General features: G+C 45.4%; 1 protein-coding gene across 2 annotated transcripts in view; it reads left to right on the forward strand.

The window, feature by feature from the left end:
* Nucleotides 1–16,967, forward strand: part of nrip1b (nuclear receptor interacting protein 1b) — a 39,225-nt gene extending 22,258 nt beyond the window's left edge. Inside the window, exons 1-2 of one of the 2 annotated variants that reach the window (XM_068721215.1) lie at nucleotides 7,933–7,976; nucleotides 10,964–16,967. In XM_068721215.1, coding sequence (XP_068577316.1) covers nucleotides 11,394–15,038 — 3,645 coding nt within the window. In that variant the 5' untranslated portion in view covers nucleotides 7,933–7,976; nucleotides 10,964–11,393 and the 3' untranslated portion in view covers nucleotides 15,039–16,967. Of the gene's footprint in view, nucleotides 1–7,932; nucleotides 7,977–10,963 lie in introns of those variants that run through there. The other variant, XM_068721214.1, reaches the window with a different exon arrangement.
* Nucleotides 16,968–22,196: the final 5,229 nt, after the last annotated feature.

Here is a 22,196-nt window from a genome sequence, read left to right on the forward strand (position 1 = left end):
TCGGCTTATTGTGGCTTTCTTTACTCTGTTGGGAACTTTTTTATTACGTTTGCTACGAGATAGTTGCCTCTGTCCTCTCTGTCGCCTTCACTACAGGGAGGTAATAGGCCTGTTGCGGTTCGGGTGCCGGCCTTGCCCGTCTCTCCTGGTCTCGTTCGAGAGGCTGACTGAGGGAAGTCAGACTCTTGTTCCAGCTCGTCTACGCTGACGGTTCGGTGTGTTTCTCTTGGTTATAGTGAGAGGCAACCTGGTCACATTCAAGGCAACTAAGGCATTCTATTCGTGTTTTGTTATTTTCTACCTGCTCAGTCTGGAGCTCCTATATCATGTGTGACGCTTCCGTCAGAAAATGCAACCAAAACAAAGCCTAAAATGATAATAGCTCATCAAAAACATTTTATTCTACGTGCCTCATTTATAATCTTGTTACAAATAAGCCATTTAAATTGACTAGATCCTGTCAAAAACATTCCATTCTGAGCTCCTCAGCACAACTAGGAAGCCACGAATGACTCGTCTGACTTGGACTGACCTGCAGGCTGTTTACACTGAGGAGAGGAGAGGAGAGGAGAGGAGAGGAGAGGAGAGGAGAGGAGAGGAGAGGAGAGGAGAGGCGATGTGAGGCTGGAGGTAGAGGTTGTGAACATGTGAATAGTTCAATGTAGCACGTAGAGCCTCCATTTCCCTACACTGGTACACACACATTACACATTATCACAGAAATTCTATTTGTATTTTTAATTTTTTATGATTTATGTCAATATAACTGTGTTATACTGCACAAAAGACAGTTTGTAGTTCTCTCTACTTCTAGCAGTGGTTGTGCTGATTCCATAGAGGTGAAGAACTACATTGCAGTGAAAATCAAAGCAACAGAGAGTAAAACGTCCCAAAACTGCTCAGGGTTCAGAGGGTTGAGCTCTACTTAGATAGAAAACCAGCAGCAGTTTAAACTCCTCTACCCTCTACTGGTTTCATAGGCGACTGAACCGAATAGTAAAGAAAGACAGCTCCATCTTCACGTATTTCTGATTGATGCTTTCTCAACGTCTTTCACTGTGACATGAATTCAAAGCAGCTACAGTGATCACTTCAGCTGCTCTCTATGTTCTCTATGTTCTCTGTGTTCTCTATGTTCTTTGTGTTCTCTGTGTTCTCTATGGTCTCTATGTTCTCTGTGTTCTCTGTGTTCTCTATGTTCTCTATGGTCTCTATGGTCTCTGTGTTCTCTATGTTCTCTGTGTTCTCTATGGTCTCTATGTTCTCTATGGTCTCTGTGTTCTCTATGTTCTCTATTGTCTCTGTGTTCTCTGTGTTCTCTATGTTCTCTATGGTCTCTGTGTTGTCTGTGTTCTCTATGTTCTCTGTGTTCTCTGTGTTCTCTGTGTTCTCTATGTTCTCTATGGTCTCTGTTCTCTATGTTCTCTATGGTCTCTGTGTTCTCTGTGTTCTCTATGTTCTCTATGGTCTCTGTGTTCTCTGTGTTCTCTATGTTCTCTATGGTCTCTGTGTTCTCTGTGTTCTCTGTGTTCTCTGTGTTCTCTATGTTCTCTATGGTCTCTGTTCTCTATGGTCTCTGTGTTCTCTGTGTTCTCTATGTTCTCTATGGTCTCTATGTTCTCTGTGTTCTCTGTGTTCTCTATGTTCTCTATGGTCTCTGTGTTCTCTATGGTCTCTGTGTTCTCTATGTTCTCTGTGTTCTCTGTGTTCTCTGTGTTCTCTATGTTCTCTATGGTCTCTGTTCTCTATGGTCTCTGTGTTCTCTGTGTTCTCTATGTTCTCTATGGTCTCTATGTTCTCTGTGTTCTCTGTGTTCTCTATGTTCTCTATGGTCTCTGTGTTCTCTATGGTCTCTGTGTTCTCTATGTTCTCTGTGTTCTCTATGGTCTCTATGTTCTCTATGGTCTCTGTGTTCTCTATGTTCTCTATTGTCTCTGTGTTCGCTGTGTTCTCTATGTTCTCTATGGTCTCTGTGTTCTCTATGTCCTCTATGTTATCTATGGTCTCTGTGTTCTCTATGTTCTCTGTGTTCTCTATGGTCTCTGTGTTCTCTATGTTCTCTGTGTTCTCTATGGTCTTTATGTTCTCTATGGTATCTGTGTTCTCTGTGTTCTCTATGGTCTCTATGTTCTCTATGGTATCTGTGTTCTCTGTGTTCTCTATGGTCTCTATGTTCTCTATGGTATCTGTGTTCTCTGTGTTCTCTATGTTCTCTATTGTCTCTGTGTTCTCTGTGTTCTCTATGGTCTCTGTGTTCTCTGTGTTCTCTATGGTCTCTGTGTTCTCTGTGGTCTCTGTGTTCTTTATGTTCTCTACGGTCTCTATGGTCTCTATGTTCTCTATGGTCTCTATGTTCTATGTTCTCTGCTCGGCCTAAATCACGAACGGAACCTGGCCATTGAAAGTTGATTGATCGCAGTCGTTTCCAGTTCAGCTGTTTTTTAAAGAGGATACAGTTGAAATGCAGAAGCAGGTTTATTATTTCAGCATGGTTATTATCACCAGTGATCCAAATATATATATATATATATATATATATACACACACACACACACATATATATGAACGGGGCTGTGAAAACGTGATGCACAGAGATAAATAGTCCCTCTGAACCAAACCATTGTTCTGCCAAAATCCATTGAAGTGGTTTATTCAACTAATAATTTTTCTCCGCCCAATTAAACATGGCTGGTGTAGACTATCTAGAGAGGCAGTAAAGGCATATGTCTGAGGTCATATTTTGTAATAATGAGTTTCTGACCAGGACAGCTCATCCACAAAGACAGATAGGAAGAGCAGCTCGGACTTTATACTGCAGTAAGCATGCTGTATTCAGTAAGTAGTGCAGGCCGCTGTGTGTGTGTGTGTGTGTGTGTGTGTGTGTGTGTGTGTGTGTGTGTGTGAGGGGAAGGTTTGAATAGGAGGAGGAGGTCAGGCTAAATAAAGTGGGCTCTGCCCTAATGTGTAGAAGAAAATGGATTTATCTCCGGTTCAAGTGGAGATCACGGTGATCTTGGCGCACTTCAAGAAAAACGACTTCAAGCACACAAAGAGAGAGTTTGTTGGAAGTGTAACACCTTAACTTCAGGCTGTATTTGATGCTCCTAGAAAACTGTATTTCACCTCATTGAGTGTATTTGCAGTCTTACACTTTTGTTTTGTTTTACATTATTTCATATGTAACTCATAAGCCTAAGAGTGATGATACAGAGAGACCGGAAACCTCTTCAGAACTACAGCAGTGATTTGTAGAGATAGTCATCGTAATAGGACCTTCTTATGTCACTTTACTTTGTGACGTGGATTTTAAATTAAGCTTTTTCAGCTGTCTAATATTAGTGTTTTTGGAGTTACAGTTACTTTTTCAATAGTGGACTATGCATGAAGCAGTCTGCAGTAGTTGACTCCAATCAAGGGAGAGGTGTTGTGGCTTACAAAGGCTTATGGTGAAAGTGTGAAACCTTTTATTCCTGAAAGATCGGCCTGTTTGCAGTGATGGAACAGATCAACTCTGTCTCATGTTTGGTTGAGTTTACTGACTGCTTTGGTCATCTTTAGTCAAGTGGTTACAACTTGATTTGAACTGAAATCCAAAGTAGTGTCGCAACTTGGCCTGTCACAATAACCCAGAAATAATTTCAAAGAACATTTTATGCTGTTGATATAATGATATAATAGCAAAGCATGTACCCTCTTTCAAATAGCAGTGACCATCGAAATCTAAAGAATATTCAGACATTAGCAATGGATTGTGAAAAAGATATTCAAAGTTTCTAAATAAGTGAAACAAATGGACTCTCGGGCTCTGTTGACAGAAATGCTCTTACGCTTTCTAGAGTGTGCAGCGGCAAAGCGAGCAGTGGTGGCAGGTATTCTATATAATGTCCTGGTTATCTCAATAGCTCAATAACTAGTTCAAATGATTAGTCCAGTGTTTAGCTTGAGAGGAAATCAAATGAGGCGTGCGATCTGAACTGGATTGGCGGAGGTGGCCTGCCTAAAGCTGACACTTGTGTCTTCTCCAGGTTGCGTAACAACAGGGTGGTTCAAGGTCCTCCAGGGTGTTGCTTGTTTTATCAATGTTATCGAAAAGCCTTGCATTACGGGAAAGTATGGTGAGCAGCACTTACTCTTTTCCTGTTGCTCTTAATGGCGCAAATACTTAATCTTCCAACAGATTAAAGTTATATGTCAGGGGTCACTAATAGGCGGACCGCGGTCCAGACCCAGACACCATTGTATCCAGGACCCTGGACCTAAAACCGATAGATAATTGAGAATTATTACATTTTCACGGAGCGCTTCTGTTTTAACCAGCACATCTTTTCCAGCCTTTACGGCTCGTTCAGCTGTCCAGGAAACACACCGACCAATTACATATTAAATCACATCACATCACGTGATGCTGCTCAGCCAATCAAATGTGTGTATTCTGATAAACTTCCTGACTCGAGTGAGATTTACACACACAATACGTGAGTCAGAAGTTATTTCACATGACGTTCTCCAAAAAGAGAAGAGTGGTCAGAGAGACCAGAGTCTTTAACCAATAATGAACAGACTCTTATTGGTGAATTCTTCCCTGGGCAGTTTAAAACCAGTGTGTGTCAAATTTGAGGATTATTAAAAGCTTTGATGTGAAGACAATACGAGACGAAGCAAACGTACCCACTCACATCTGAAATGAAGGCACAGATAATAAACAACCTAAGAGCCCAATATGATCAGAATAACACATTAATTCACTAACTAATGCTGTTAACAGAGAGGATAGAGCTGAAACAAGTGTTTAATAACCACACAAATGAATCTCATTAGAAGATGACAAGAATATGATATTATTCATAATTCATCCAGTTCAATTTGTAATCTGAGAATAACTATTGTTGAGATATTATTCAATCAAACGTTCTTTATTTGATTTGACAGTCAGTTGTTGACGACATACAGACGTTAATACTTCAATATATTTTGGACTAAATCACAGAACAAGTTAGACATTACTGTGATGTTCTGGACCTTTAACGAAGGAGATTCTCTCTGACTGGACCTCATTGAACTTTAACTGAATACCGCTGTTATATATTCTAGGATAGAGTGTGTCTTGTGTACTTAGGTGTAGTGGAAAATAACATGTTCATTCTGCCTCCATGTTTGAGCCACGTTACTTGCATCTAAAGGTGGGTTTGGTCATGGACCTGGCCCGTTGCTCTGTGAGCACCGGGCCAGGTGCAGCACTAATCTTATTGAAGTCTCCTGTTCGTTGGCATGTACTCTGCTCGGCCCTGCCAACTGGATTGGTGCTGCTTGGGAGATTTCCCCCGAAAAGGTTACACATAATTGTTTTATACGTTATTGGGTTAAATGTATCTAATTGATTTAAAGGATTCCATTAATTGTGTGACTTTGAATAGGACTGAACTCTTACTTAAATAAAACACAAACAGTGTGTTTGATCGTACTGGAATGTCCCTTCACAGCCCACGTACTGTATTATCATTCTCCAGCCTCGCTCAGAGCAGCATTAGTGTGATTTAAAACAGAAAGTAGGTCAATGGGAGCATTATGAAAAGGCAAAATGATAACAGAGACATGTCCTCTTCTGTTTCTGTCACTTAGACCTCTGCCACGCACCGCATTACTCCAAACCATCTCAAATGACTCTCAGTTAAAAGAGTGGCGGTACTCTTTTAACCCAATGAAGGCAGACATCATGCTGACTCACGGCAGTAGTCCTCTTAGGGCTGATGCCAAGGATATTATGGAAATGACTCATTAAAGGCCAAGCTTTTTTAGCTGCTTGTATCCAGCTTTCAGGGCCGCCTGACAGCGGGACATTTGATCTCAATAGCAAAGTGGCCCGTTTCCCTCAGACATCACCGCAGCAGTCTGCTGCGAGAGCCGAGCTCGGCCTTTTGGCGACGCCGGCCGCGGGGCGATCATCTGCTCCTATTTCCAGCACCGGTGTTTACAAATGGAGAATGTGTGTTGTTTCGGGAGGGAAATGAGCACCATTTTGGACAGCCGATGGAAGCAGAAGATTACCTCGGAGCCCAATAGAAATGAATGAGGTATAGATTGATGGCGGCCACGGCTCATTAAGAAGGAATGTGAGTGTGTGTGTTTAATTGATGCACTAATTCTCAGCCACTCAGGAAATGGCCCTTGGGTGTGTCTTCCAAATGGCACACAAATATTTACTGTGGACACAAACATCTTTCAGAAGCACCTCCGTGCAAAGCCTCTGCATGTAAGGTGAAGAGGGGGACTGGCTGTCCGGGTCTACTGGCTACTTTGGCCGGGTCCTCCGCCAGTCAGCTGGGCTCTGAACCGCTTAGATGACTCATCAGCATGCACAAATTCCTTTACGCTCCTGCTCTCTCTCGACCCCGACAACTCTGTGTACAGATGAAGTTAAAATCCGCCCCCGCGCTCCTCATCCAAGGCCAGATGCAGGCCGAGAACCCTGGTCCCATTTTGTCCAAGTCTGAAATCTTAGCACTCAGTCATCACACTGTTCCTCACGCAAGTGCTCTGATTGGGAGGAATTCTCCCCCAATGGATAGAATGTGCTACTTAACACAAGAGTTCTGACTTATCCGTGGATCACATTTCCTGTATGTGGGGTCCATCCACAGCTCGCTCTCTCTCTCTCTCTCTCTCTCTCTCTCTCTCTCTCTCTCTCTCTCTCTCTCTCTCTCTCTCTCTCTCTCTCTCTGTCTCTGTCAATTTTTTCAATAAAATTTTTCAATTCAATTACTTTATTGGCATGAAAGTTTAGAAACAGTATTGTCAAAGCATCAACAAAATTAAACATAATAATATTAATACACAATAACATGAATACACAATACCATTAATATACAATATCATTAATATAACATCTAGATTGATTATACATATATACAGTGTGTGTGTGTGTGTGTGTGTGTGTGTGTGTGTGTGTGTGTGTGTGTAGGTCACTCACTGTCCCTCAGGTTGTGGCATGTTGGGCAGCTAGATACTTCCTATCTCCTTCTAGGAGTATTTTTAATTTTGAGTTGTTATTACACGTTTTAAAATCTGAAATTACAGAGTTGAATTTGTTAAAGTAAATGTTCCTAATTTGATTGAATGTTTCACATTTTAGGAGGAAGTGCATCTCTGTCTCAGCCTCACCTGTCCCACAGTGACCACATGTTCTGTTCTCTTTTGGTTGCCATGGCTTTTTGTGTCTTCCTTTTTCTATTTCCAGTGTGTGGTCACTGAGCCTGTACTTGGTGAGGATCTGTCTCTGCTTTCTATCTCTGACAAGAGAGAGATATTCTGCCAATTCATAATTTCTTTCTAGGGCCAGATAATATTCTAATCTACTTTGGCTTTTAGTCTCTTCTTTCCAGTGTTCCAGATAGGTTTCTTTACATCGCATTATAATGTGTTTCACTCTGATTGGTGTTGTGAGACTGGTCACAATGTGTCTGAGAGGAGGCAGTTAGTCTCAGCACCAACTGACATAGGTAGCTATGTCTCTCTCTCTCTCTCTCTGTCTCTCTCTCTGTCTCTCTCTCTCTGTCTCTCTCTCTGTCTCTCTCTCTATGTCTCTCTCTCTGTCTCTCTCTCTCTCTCTCTCTCTCTCTCTCTCTCTCTCTCTCTCTCTCTCTCTCTCTCTCTCTCTCTCTCTCTCTCTCTCTGTGTATGTGCACATGGAGGCATTGTGCTATGCATGACTTGTTTGGTCAATGCATCCTTAGAAGTGGGTCAGAGTGCCCTAGTTCTCATTGTGTGGGCGTGCATGTGTGTGTGTGTGTGTATTGCGTTGCGTTGTTATTTTGTCCTGATTGACTTATCTGCAGAAACATTTTCTTGCTCTGGCTCTCCCGCTGTTGTTCCTCTTGTTTACCTCTCTCTCAAGGTGAAGAAAGAGCTTTTAATTCAACTTTCCTCCAATGCACTCGTTCAATGGTTGTGGAAGGCCCGGAGCAACGGCGTTTGGTCAGGTAGCTTATGTTTTGTCTTATTTAATCATGTCAGGCCATATTGGATTTGCAAATAGCGGTCACGCCGCATGTGTAAGTGAGCTACCCCGTTGAGTGTGTGCAGCAGAGCTGGGCTGCAGATTACATGATGTAATAGTGTTTAGGCATCGCCTCCTTCTTAAATTCCTTTAACCTTGACTCCCCTTAAATGCAGGGAGAACACATCTGCCAGGCTGGTGTCAGACATTAGTAATACACACCGCTCGGGCAGCATTGTCACTTTTTATTAACGCCCAGAGCTTTGCATGGACACCAGCTGTTGCGTCAAGTGGAAAAGCCTTGGCGGAGTGAATGACCTTGACTTTACCTGCCACTCCTTTTGGCTCTTCCCCTTTTTAATTCTTTTGTTTGGTCTCATGCATTTTAAATAGATTACCATTCAGCAAGTGTGTTCACGCCTGTGTGTCAGTCCGGAGGTCTCGTACTGGCGTCTCCTGGTAGTTCCATGGCTGAGAGTGCGGTGACCTTTCCTGTTCCCGGTGTCTGACTCGGGGAGCAGCCGAGCAGCTGGGTGACGATGGCTCTGTCAGCCCCACGTCACCGGGCCCTCCCTCTCCCGCGTACGTGGCCGACTGTAGGGGTAAAAATCACTTCAGGACGCCACCCGCTTCGTCATTGGCTGACATTGTCAAGGATAACGGATAATCACCACAGAAAGAGCGTCTCACGGTGGGGTGGGGGTGGGGGGGTGGGGGGGGTGGGGGGGGGGGAGGTCAGGCTTTTTGGGTGCCACCACCACTGAGATGACATGTTAACAGATGTGTAAGGTCATTTCCAATGTATACACCGGGGGAGATAATGTAATAGTAATGCACACATCACGCGTTGGGAGAGGGGAGGAGGGCCGTGTGCTTCAGGGGCTCGGCACAGAGGACAGCGTTCCCCATATTGAGGTCATTTATCTGTTAACCGAGCTCTGTCACTGAGGGGAACATGTTTTTTCTTGCCCTTGCTGTCGCAGGGCTTTTTGACACCGGCTCCGTCATTCCGTGTATCTGAAGAGCCTGAAGGTCCCCACTTTGTTTAAAGAGTTATTTGTGCTTTATGTGAGATAGTGAACGCAGCAGCTCTGTTGTATATTAACTAGTGTAGTGCAGTGTCATGGTGTCCCTGTGCCGCCTTGTCTGCTCTGTATTGAAATTTCTTTGAGCAGAAACACAGACAAGGTCAACTGTAATTCCAAAGGTTCACTGCCAGCAGCGGAGAGATTAACAGAACGTACCGTGTTGGAAGCTATGTCGGTGTTTCTTCATGTTTTCTCTCACTGACCGGGTATCACCGCATGTTAGTTATGTAGCCAAGCGGTGTTGAAGATAAACATGCTTACGTGTTTACTGTGCTGATCAAACGTGCTGTTACAGGGCATTCTATTATAATTGAGCTAAACTCACTGGCGGGAAAATAGCCCTAATCCTGAGCATCTAAGATTAGCATGACAGCAGCCGTCAGATGGCCCAGTATGACAAGGTTGGCTTTTGTTGTTGTCACATTTAGGTCAGCCGCTTAGAGATGGCCTTGAACTGTAATTGATGCTGATGGGCCAATCTCGGTGAAATGATTCTATTCTACACTTTGCCGCGCCTCTTAAAACCGCCACCCTGTTTTTCTGCTGCCTCTCAGACTTAATTGTGCACTGATCAACATAAATCCAGCTCCTAATCCCAGATCGTTTTCAAGTGCCACCTAGTGACATGACAACCTGTGGACCTTGGCCACCGGGATGGATTTCACCCTGATGAGAAGCGTGCAGCGTTGTTGTTTTTGGCGCTAGCTGCTGCTCTCTGTGAAGTATTTAGGCCGGTGGCCTTTCGCCACAATCGAGGGCTGCCGTCCCGTTGTGTGACCCGCTATGTCGGTCCACTCGGCAGACACCAAAGGTGAGGGTGGCATCGGGAAAGGACACGGACAGCGTCTGAGGCGAAGGGGGAAGCTCTGTATTAATTAACCTTTATGGGACGCGGCCAGGACTGTCGGAGGTGTCCTGTATCCACGGAAACCACGCTGACAGGGTTCAGAGCAGAGGGCTCCCGGGGCAGCGCCGCTGACACTGTCATGGCAACTGGCACAATGCTCACCCCGGTGTCACCGACTCTGCCCTCCTGACGGCGGTGTGGTGTGACAGGTGCACCTGATCCTTAAGCCGCCCCTCAATACACACACACACTTAACAGTGGAGTACAGCTTGTCTGTTAGCTGTATCTTCGCTGTAATCCGCTGCCTCTGTACTGTACCCTTAAACACCAGTCGCATCAAGTCAAGTCCGTTCATGTTTTGCTTTTGTCTCTGATTTTAAAACAGTTCAGGCTCAAAGGAGCTAAGCTTTTTGAGGATTCACAGCTGGCCTGGTGTTAATAAACACCTGACACTGAGCCGGTTTTCACTTAATCTGCGCAAGTAATATGCATGCACATGTATGTCTTCATGCGCATATTCATGCTCGTGTCTAGGCGTGCGTGCATGTGAGTGGGTGACTCCTGCTTTGTGTGGAGGGTTGCATCGTGTGAGATGCTGCTCAAGTGCATAAGGAGCAGGAGGTGGTGTGTGTGGGGGGGTGGGTATAATCCACTGAAATGACAAGCTGCATAAGAAATTATTCACAGTTCTCACAAGGCCCTTCACTTTTGAAAGACATCGCTGTGAGGGGCTTATAGCTCAAGACCTGAATGTTTTCAAGGTAGTGGGCTTGCATTTTCAATTTGGATCCAATCAGGCCTAATCTACATCCGTCGTCTGCTCGGTGGCTGTGAGGGGAGAGTGCAGAGAGGAGAAGGAGCCGTGTGCAGTCAATCTGAAATGTTGCTAAGTAACAGGGATGGCAGACAAGGTGGTGAAATGAATGTCATATAGTGCTGTGTAAATCCCTGCTTCTCACACAGTTTCTCCTCTTTCTCTCCACCCAACCATATCCCCCCCCCCCCCTCTCTTTTCTCTCTCACTCACTCCTATAGGTCTCCCATGTGAGATCTGCAAAGCTGAAAGGCACCACTGACAGGACCACAGCCAGGCCTCAGGACAGACATCCCAAACATCCAAAGCCACGGAATGTGTCAACATCTTTGTGGTGGAATCCCGCTGACTGCTCGCTTGCTGCTCGCATAAGCGTGGAGCTGGGCCTTCTGGGATCCTACAGCGTTTAAAGGCATACAACAATGCCTGGGAGGCCCACCTGCCCCAGATTGCCTCCGACCACGGTTGCTGTGTGCTGACTGTGCTCACTACCAAAAGGGATCGCATCTGGTCAGCGCGTCCTCCGGCCCGCCGCAGACTCTCTTCTTTTTGGTATTTAGGAAGTACATGCCGCTGTCAACCAGATGACCTAGTGGACATTTGTTTCCTAGTAGCAGTGCTGAACCATACGAGGGGATCCTAGTATTGAACATGACTCATGGGGAGGAGCCTGGCCCTGAGACACACAAGGATTCAGCTGTTCTAACTTATCTGGAAGGTTTACTGATGCATCCAGTGGTAGCCGGGCCTGGGGCCACGGCGAGCGGAAGATCTGAGGCTGCCCACAGCAACCAGGAGCAGGGTGACAAGGTGGGCGGGCCTTTCCAACTGCCCAATCATGGTCCCACAGCTCCCAAAGCTGGAACTCACGGGCCCACGCTGGGTTCTTCGCAGCACCTGAAGAAGGCACGCCTACTTCGCTCTGGAGCCTGGAATGATCCAGGGACCCAGCGGATGACTTCACCCCCAATGGAGCTGAATGGCCAAGTGGGAGGCCTGCAAAATGGAACACTAGAGGGATCTCCTCATGCCGGGGAAAGCACCCTGTTGGCGTCCCTGCTTCAGTCATTCAGTTCACGGCTTCAGAGTGTGGCAATGTCTCAGCACTCTAATAAACCCCCCAGTGAGTGTTCCTCTCCATCCAAGGCACCGCCTGCGGATAAAGAGCCACTTCCTGTGTATGGGACAGCCTCGAGCCGCTTGAAGGGCCTGATGAGGAAGAGCAAACTTCAAAACCACAGCAACACACCTTACAGTCGCAGGGGACATAGTCAGGACCGGCCCCCAGAATCACCTCGGTCAGCACACAGTGCCACGCCTCCCTCTGCCCCTACTACTGCTGAATCCGTGTCCTGTGCTGATCGTCTGAAGGCAGTGGCCAACATGGTGAAAATCCGTTCTAGTCCCGCACCTTCACCCAAGCCCAGTGTGGCCTGCAGTCAACTGGCCCTGCTGCTGTCCAGCGAAGCCCATCTCCAGCAGTACTCCAGAGAGCATGCACTCAAAGCCCAGCTCTCAGGAAGATCTGCCAGCGAGAGACTAGCTGCCATGGCAAACCAGCAGTATGGCCAGGACAGCAGGCCACCGAGTGTGGGAGGGACTCTGCCAGGAGCCCCAGACACACTAAGCTCCTTAACAACCCAAAATGGAATGACAACAACAGCCACAATAACAACAACACTCCCTCGAACGGCGCTGTCCAGTCCACAGAGCCCCTCTTTACTGCGTGGCAACAGTCAAAGCTCCCCACCCACTCCCCCACATGCTCCAAACGCCACTCTCAGCCAACCACCACGGGAGAAGCGAGGCTTTGACTCACGTCCAACCCGTCCCCCGCAGACATGCAGCAGCTTGCTGCTGCTGCTTCTCAACAACCACAACAACCAGAAGCAGCTGACCAAGAATGGGCACCTGGAGGACAGCTGTGGCATTCTTCCGCCAAGCGGCTCATCTTCGGTCACATCGGACAGCGAGTGCTCCATCCAAGAGAGGAGCCTGACCAAGGACAGCAGTGATGCAGAGAGTTCCTACTCGAGTTGCTCTCCCATTGACCTCTCTATAAGAAGCCGGGCCAGTACACGAGACACAGGGCCCAAAACTACAGCCCCCTCTTCCTCCTTCTCCTTCTCCTCTTCCACCTCTAACCTCTCGTCTTCCACCACAGTGTTTTCCTCCACCCCAGTCGCATTCTCTCCCCAAGCTTCTGCTCAACCCTCCACCGCAACCTTTTCTCCATCCTCTACTGTTGTCCCCTCTATTTCCACTGCTATTTCCTCATCTTCCTCCTCCTCTATGTCTACCTCCTCTCTGGACAAACTAACAGAATCTTTAATAAACAAGTGGAAGCCAGAGCCACCAGGATCAAAGCTGTGCAAGAACAAGGAGCCTGAAATGAGCCAGGACCTAAAATCACACTCTAAAGTCACACTTATGCAGCTTCTTCTTGAGCGCAGAAATAACGAGATGGTTAATAAAAGCGTAGGTAAGCCCGATTTGCCTGTTGATATAACTATGGCCACCATGGCTCGAGGCCAACCAAAGGGACTCGTGCCCTGGGAGGAGACCAGGACAAAAAGCCCCATAGATAGACCTGTAGCCCCAGCCCAGCCCCTCTACTCACCACTCAGCCGGGACACTAGTGGTGCACTGTCCCCGTACTCCTACCCCTCCCCCCATGTCCAGTCCAGCCCACTGGATTTGTGTAAATCTAAAGCCTTCCCTGCTGAGAAGGCTTCAGAGCCTGCCTTCAGTGCCAGTAAACTGTTACAAAATCTGGCTCAGTGTGGCACAGCCTCTTCCTCCCCACCCATCCCCTCCAGCAAAGGGCTTGGTCAGGAGCGAGATGCCAGCAGGCCCCTTGCCCTATTGGAAAGGCTCAATGCTCCAATCCACAGGACCACCACCACTCCACTCTCAGACGGACCCTCCGGCAGTGGCACACCCTTCAGTCAGAAGGAAGCTTCTCCTCCTTCAACGCAGATCGAGAACCTTCTAGAGAGGCGCACTGTGCTGCAGCTCCTTCTAGGAACAGGCTCAGCTACTGCTACAGTCGGCCGCAAAGATAGGCCCAGCGGCAGCGGGCGTGTGGAGGTTGCAGGGGGCTGCTACGAGAAGAGCCCTGGCGCCTCCCTCATCTGTGACAGCTCCAATGGGCCCCCTTTGGACGTAAAGGTCAAAACTGAGTTTGCTGAGGAGGTGGGACCGTCCTTGGCCATGTCTGAGGACTCTAGTGGCAGAAAGAGATCTAGTGGCTACGAGAAGAGTAGCCCCCTCTCAGATTGTCAGCAGGACTTAAAAACAGAACCACGGCCTGCAGAGGTCATAGCAAAATATGGCCTCCTCAGCCAGCTGCTTAAACAACAGACTGCTACCTACTACACCAGCTCTGCTATGCAGGCTGAGTCACAGCCCAGGCAGGTCAAAGAGGAACAGAGGGAGTATCCAAGCCCCAGTCCTAAGAAGAGACGCCTCTGCTCTGGCTGGACTGATAGTTTGACTCATACCAGCTGTCCAAGAGCAGTGGACAGTGGCGACATAAACATTTTTGCTTCTGCTGCTGTTCAGGAAGAGCCTGACCAGCAGAGGAACGTGAAGGAAGAGGAGGCTCCACCAAGGAGTCCACCAAGTGAAACCCTCACCAGAGAGAGTCGGGGCTTCAATGTGCTCAAACAGCTGCTGCTCTCTGACAACTGCCTGAAGGAGCTTTCCCAGCAGCCCCGGGGGACACCCAGTCCCTCCGTCCTGCAGGCCAACGGCAAGGCCAATGGCAGCATTCTCAGTCAGCCCGCCCATAATCACAGCTTCCTCCACCTGCCGAGCTGGCACCCCCATGGTTCCCTTAACTCAGGGCTTCCGAGTAATCTCAGACCACTGCCCACCCCTCCAGCAGGCGACAGCCCTATCCGCACCCCCTGGAGCCGCCAGCCAGCTCCGTGGCCAGTCGCTCAAAAACGGGACCCGCCTACTCTAGTCAAACAGGAGCCCGAGAGCCCTGTGAGATGGAGTAGTCAGGAGAATGAGGAGGAGGAGGAGGAGGGCTGTGACTCAAACCCGGACTCTCCACGCCTCTCGCGTTCCAACCCCATCCTGTATTACATGCTGCAGAAGGGCAGCATTCAGCTGAGAAAGGAGGTGCGGGATCAGGTGGAGGGAACCCACTCTATGGTCAGAGTTAAAGAAGAGCCAGTCAGTGACATGCACGCTTATGAACACAGTCTGAGCTCCATCCCGCAATCACCGACACACAATGACAAGCACAGCCATGAGAGCCAGGGGCTGAGCCAATCCTACGAGTAGAAGTTGTATCAACTACAGAAAAATACAAAGCGGAAGTGAATTCATTGACTTTTTTTCCTCCTTTTTTTAATGACTTGCCAAATTGGTTTGATGGGACAAATAACAAAGAATGCAAACATGATCTTTTTCTTTTTTTTGTGGAATAGAGCAAGTTTATAACAATTCAAATGCATACTTGCATTGGTTTCTCAATTCTACATAGCGATGTCATGGAGTGGTACAAACAGGTCTATCATAGAAATGTCTAATCGATTCAAGCTAAACTACACAACTGTCACAAACTGAACCTCCCCATCAGTGATTATCATTCACTACATATTTAATTTGGTCAATTATGAAGTCGTCCTTTACAATTTGGTCTTGTTTTGCACTTTTTATTTGTATCTGAATTTTACACATATCACTCTTCCGTGTCCCCTTTGTTGCCGGCCATAAAACATTTAGGAAGAACATTTCAGGCAACATTTATTATTGATGACTCGAAAAATGTTAGTGCTCAGTTCAGTGGACATTTATTTATTTTCTCCATCAGAACATTTCCAGATAAGACAGAGGCCCATCAATTTTAGATAAGGTTCCAAATAAAGCCATTCTAGTGCAGACACGGCGGTCTATTACAACAATGCACATGATGAATTCATTCAAAGGAGGACCTTGAAACTGTCCTCACTGCAGTAGCTTCAGTGAGGATCTTACCACGATGAACGCTTTGTATTACAGTGTGGTATAGTTACCGATGGAGGAGAATAGTCACAATTCATCGAGTTATGCTTTAATTTGAATTGAACGTTTTAAGGGCAATATTCAACGGTGCAAATTCAGGGCGATGTGTTTGCAGATTGTGCAGTTTTGAGCAGATGGGTCAACGTGTGGTGCTTACCGTTGAGCAACTGTATGAAAGCAGGTTTCTGGAGCAACAGTTAGAAGGCTGAGAAACGTATCTCACCACTCTCTCTCTCCGTGCACACAGAAGCTTCGAGTGTGAAGCACATTGCTTTTTTGCTTTTCATTTCACGTGAAGGACCACCTAGAGTTTGCACTATCGACGGCCGAGTCCTCTGTGTCCTTCTCCAGAATCATTTAATGGCATGTAATAAAAAAAGAAAAGTCAATATTGTTATCCGTTGAGAATTTGACAGTTTGTGATTCTTTTCTTCATCATTTCTTTAACTGTTGTGGTTTATGGACATCTTTCTTTTTTGTTGTGGCAGCCTCTTAACTCATAAAATGTCAAAAGAATTGCATGGTAATTAAGAGAAGACCACAGGTACATCTTTGTTTTCCAAGCAGCTGGATACATGTACTTGCCCCCCAACAATCACCAAGACGTCTGGTGTCTTGAGGGATATCCGGTATCCAGCTCCTTATTTTGATTGTACTGTATTCTTTAATGTCACACACTGCTTTATCCATTTAGTCTCGTGATCTTTTTAATACATATACCTATGAAGTACGTCTCTTCGATTATTAATACATTTTCACAATGGTTAAATATATTTGTGTAAATAGTACTTTCAGTATGAAAGATGACTATTTTGTAATGTTTAAGAAAAGATATTACCCTAGTTTTTAATGCCCTGATATGTAAATATGAATTATATGCGTGTGTACATACAAAGGCAGAGGATGCTATGCCCATCTCTTTTTGGTTGGTTTGTTCTTTGCATGTGTCTCTATGTGGTAAATGATAATCTATCCTGCGCTGTGTTGTGTAATAATGTCTGACTCTCCTCACTGCTGCCTGTTGCATGCAGACGCATGGGAACTACCTGTGTATCCCTACTGGTGATGGGGAAACGTCAAGTCTTAAAAATAGGTCTTTTTTATCACAGAGAGGTCCGTTTAGAATACCAACAGTCCCTAAATAACCGCAGACTGTCAAGCAAGTTGATTCTGAAATGTGTGAAAAATAAACGTGCATTGAATATTTTTGTGATTTTTCTTTTCTGTTACTGGTTAACAAGAGCTCTGTGAAGGAGCTCGGGCTGTAGTGGGGGATTGACGTACAATCATAGATCTGCAATGTGCATCTGAGAAATACATTTGTAGCAGCAAATATATATATATGTATATATATACACATATATATATATATATATATATATATATATATATATATGTGTGTGTATATATATATATATATATATATATATATGTATATATATATATATACATATATATATATATATGTAAAAGGTGTTTCATTTTTTCATGTGAAGACCTGAAACATAATTTCTTTTTTTTATGTTTTCATTTTTTTGGTGTTCATTTGCACTGATATCTAAAAAATAAAGTTCTAAAATGCATGACCTAGTATGAATGTGTTTCTCTTTTCCTAGTTTGCTCTTCAGAAGTGTTTTGTTTTTAATGCTATGCACACATTGGGGCTGTGTATATTAGAGCATAAGATAAAACACATTTATATTTCTATACGTGTTTAATTATAGTCTCCTGTCCAATGGTCATGTGCAGCCTAGTTTTATTCATGTGAGAGGTCACTTTAACAGTTCAATGATTACATACATTTAGTGACATGGTGCATGATATAAGTTTATACATGTGACAAGTCTGTGGTGATAAAGTAAAGCAATCAATATCTGACCGTCCTCACAAGAAAGAATACTGTTTAAAAGCATCAAAGCCAGACGGCGCTTTGTGTAATCAAAGACGCCGTTGAAGTGGAGTGAGAGGATGTCCTGTATTTGCCCTGAAACGTCTGCTTCTGAGTTGGCTGCTGTTCTCTCACGGTGCTGAGTCTTAACAAAGGCAGGAAAGAGCTGAAAGGAGGGAGGACACACGGAGGTCACCAGATGTACACCGAGTGCTCGAGGACGTGCCTCACACCACCAAAACCTCTTTTATTCAAAACCCCAAATAGACGCCGTTGCGCCGTCAATTCAGAACCTTAAGTTAATTCTTGTGTTCGGTGTAGAAAGTTGCCCATTTTGTGATCATTTTTCTAGACTGGAGTAAAGCAGCCCGTATTGTGAGACTCACCTAAAGGTGAAGACGAATTCACGCTAGAACTTCCCCACGCTCCGGGTTTGGAATATGAAGTCCAGGCGAGTGAACAGACGGCTTTTTGTCTGCGGTGCACTTTCAAAATCGCAGCGCAGTTCCTCAGCCCTGACTTCCCTTTTTATTTAATACTCCCCATGACTGGCTGCACTCTCTTTAAACTCCTGGTAACCTTTCCCCTCCGTGAACTTCTCTCATTTCAAAGATTCTTATCGAGGCTGAACCGCCAGTAACCCCTTGGTTTCCTCTGAACGCTGAACACGAGGGAGGGGGCGCAAGTTTAAACCCAGGTCAAGGTGTAAAACTTGACAATCGGCAGTTTGTCTGTGGCTTCTCTCTTTGATTTCCTGACCTCAGCATGAAGCCAAAAGAACATGGCCACCGATGACTAAACTAGAGGCCGAGGACTCGCGAGTCCCACAACAGGCATTTCATAGTCGCGAGGCCTTTCCAAAAACACATTTCCCGCCTTTACAGACGCTCGTTCTTCACGTAAACAACCCTAACGGGCCGGATCAGGGGCTCGTCTGCACAGGAACACGTGGACTGTTGCAAAGGATGGTGCTTAGATGTGAGTGGTAATGAAACACCCTCTCGTTGAGGTGCTTTGTTTGTTCACATGGAGGCCATGCAGAGCTCACTGACGCTGGTTGTCATGGTGAGTGGTGGGATAGATATGCTCACAGATGTTCAGTCAGCCTCTCCTCATGAGAGTGTTTGAACTTTGAGCACATGGTCTGACCTCACATGTTATATAAACTCACACACACACACACACACACACACAATGTAATTAGCATTTTATGGGTCGCGTGAGCCCATTTGGAGTGTTACGAGGGCGGAATGGTTTAATAAAATGCTAAAATACTTTATTCCAGAAAGATACCAGTAAAACATAAGAGGAATGGCTCCATCCTGTGACGAGAAGTGAAGCGCCTCACGTCAGACTGACAATAAAGGAGTTAAAGCGAACACCTGGGGAACTCCCGCTCCAAGGAACGAGGTCAAACTGGTTTATTTTTCCAACCGTGTGCTGGTTTCCCCCAGTGGGGCTTGTGCTTTTGAAGATGTACCTCTTTGTGAAGTCTGTTCCTCAACTCCCCCCCTACGGGGTCACGGCCTTTTGCCCCCCCTCCTCCTCCCCCTGACCTGGCTGATCCTGTTTCCCGGGACCGGATCAACTGTTGGCCTGCAGCTGTGGCACTCACCCTCCCTCCCTACACACACACACACACACACATACACACAAACAAACCCCGCGTTATACTCAGCCCATTCTTCTAACATTTTGTGTAAATATGGCAAGTGGCAGCATGGCTTAAGTCCTTTCTTTTGCTTAATACCTGATAGCCTGTTGACCTGCTACTTCCCATGGCCTCGTACATGAAGCGGTGATTAGTCATACACCACTAATAAGCTTGATGTGCAGAAAGGGTGGAAACCACAGGTCACAAACTCAAAAGACTTCCAGCCCATTGGAGTAAAGTGCAAGTATTTACAGGGTTTTTTCAGTTGATCAGACCAATGAAAGCGTCCTTATTGGTGACTACATGCAGGCATGTAAACACACCGATGTAATATTCATGGCTGAGAGTCCCTGCGGTCCACAGTGCAGCCTGTCAGCTTGAGGGATCCCTGGCTGACACTGCGTGGAAGAACACGGGTGATATTGTGTCAGATGAACACGAGGGTGAATGTTTTACAAAGTGGCTTCGGGAGAAGTAACAATGTCAAGTCTCCGGTCTGCCAATGTCTTCTGCCTCCGCTGGGCTCCTCGGAGGTGGATCTCTCTCTTGGGTAAGTGTTTTCACTGAAGCTCTGAAGGTTATGGTTCCCTGTTTCCACTCTGATATTGACCTGTTTATTTAGGCTGAGAAAAAGCGGCAATGTCAGTGATCTCGCCAAATGCACACTTTTAAAACATCTTCAGGAAATGTATTTACCACTAATTTCCTGTATGTTTCATCACATGACATGATCTGAAGGGTCATGAACTTTCCAAGTAAACATTTCTCAACCCCCCCCCCCCCCCAGTAGAATGAGTGTCAGTTCAGAGTCAACCGGTCTCAGCCAGACTCGGGATGTGAACTTTGCTCAGGCCCATTTAGGACAAAGCATGCCAAATTGAACTGGTTTGAGTTTGTGCTCTGATGTTCCGTCAGCGTGAAGTCATAGAGAGAATACAGAGAAGTAAATAATAACGCTGCATTCAGAGGGGACTCAGAAAGCATGTGAAGAGCACGCAACACATCTGAGCAATCAAATAGTAAGATGTGAGGAGGTGACAGAATTATGTTGTGATGTATTAAGTTATGCTAAAAGAGCAGCAGAGCTCTATTGGTTACAGTCTTTGTCATCTGACTGTTGGTATTGCTCCTGTTTGATCCATTGACTGTGTTCTTAGCCATGCTAGCAGCTTGCTCTATGGATGCCGGGCTGATACATCAAATATATGGATTGCCATGAAATTTGTTAAAAACGTTCATATTCCCCCTCATGAAATATATTACCTTTGGTGGTCACAGACCTTTCTTTGGTTTATGACCAAATACCTGCAAAACTCATGACACTCCCATCAGCCTCAGCTGCACTTTATGTTAAGTGCTGATTAGTAATCGGTAGCATGCTAACACCCTAAACTAACACGGTGAACATGCTAAGCATTATACCTGATAAATATCAGCGTGTTAGCTTTGTCATAAAGTGAGCATGGTGCCATGTTTTTTGTTAGCATTTAGCTAAAAGCTCCAACTCTACAGAGCCAATAGCATGGCTGCAGACCGCAGTCTTCCTCCAGTACGCTTCCATGTAGTACAGTGCGTACACAGCGTGTACTTATTTGCATAGTGCGTGAATTGCTACAAGGTAAATCCAACATGGCTGTTGTGCATTTACATGGAAATGACAATAGCAACATTTGACAGCTTCTTCTTCTTCTTCTTCTTCTTCTTCTTCTTCTTCTTCTTCTTCTCCTCCTTCTCTTCCTCTTTCTTCTTTTTAATGGTAGAAGCAGCCAGGACGGAGCATCAGCCAAAATGGCGACCGTTGAGGATGAGAAGTGTCCAGCATTCCTGATTAACTCTTTGACCGTTTACAGAACAGCATCCTGTTACTCATATTAATAATTAATAATAATTAATTAATAATACTCATAATGTTGTATTTTGCCTTGTTGTCAGTGCGAACACGCTGATGCACACAAAATAGCAAGTGTAATTTCATATTATATTATATATAATAGATATAGGTACTTTGTTCTTTAAATTATCTTACACCTGTTTTTTTGTTATGAATCCCTCCATGGGTGCAGAGTCTACATTTGACGCTGCTTTCAACCTCATTTGCACTCAGCGCGTCATAAAAAACATGATAGAAATCAGATAAGGTCAGGATCAAGGAAGCGTCTTCTCCCTTTTCTCTGCAACACTGGGAATTTACTTAAGTTCATATGGACAGATTCTGGTTTGAGTCCTTAACCTTTAAAACAATCGTAAAATGAAATGTTGTCTGTTACTGAAGGGGACTGGTGGAAGTAGTGAATGTCTGCCATAATGAGAATTAGAAACCTGGAAAATGGCTGAAATGGTCTTAAATTTCTTGTCAGGACGCCCTACATCCATCCACGGTTTAATTACTTCATTTTTTACTGTGTCATGAAATCAATGCTCATATTGCACAGCAGAACGAGGGGAAAGGACACAATCAGTGTTGTTCATAATTAAATTAACTAAGTATTACTGCAGCCAACAAAATACATTGACATGTGTTCCCCGATTAAAGACCCCTGGCGTGCTGCGATGCCTCTCAGGTACACCGTGTTCATATTTTCTGTATCATATATTAACATCTATGACAGACGCCCACGTCTGCATTTGATATTAAATATGAGGATCGGTGACTAAGATCTCGTCGTGGCACTGTAATTTCCCCTGACCGCAAAACACACCGAGGCTTATCTTGCTTGTGTAAAAAGACAAAGACCTCATATACGGTCCCACGCTGTAGTCTGAAGAAGAAAAAATGCTTTTCAGATGACATATCAGTTTTTATGGTTTCATGCTTTATGACAGATAAATATCAGCGGCGTGGAACGTAACCTTTTTGGTTTGCTGCAGGAAAGCGGCTGAATTTGATCGAATA

This window comes from Cebidichthys violaceus, unplaced genomic scaffold (assembly GCF_023349555.1).
Source record: "Cebidichthys violaceus isolate CVI_PGR_0920_01 unplaced genomic scaffold, fCebVio1.0.p SCAF_27, whole genome shotgun sequence".
Taxonomy (NCBI): Eukaryota; Metazoa; Chordata; class Actinopteri; order Perciformes; family Stichaeidae; genus Cebidichthys; species Cebidichthys violaceus.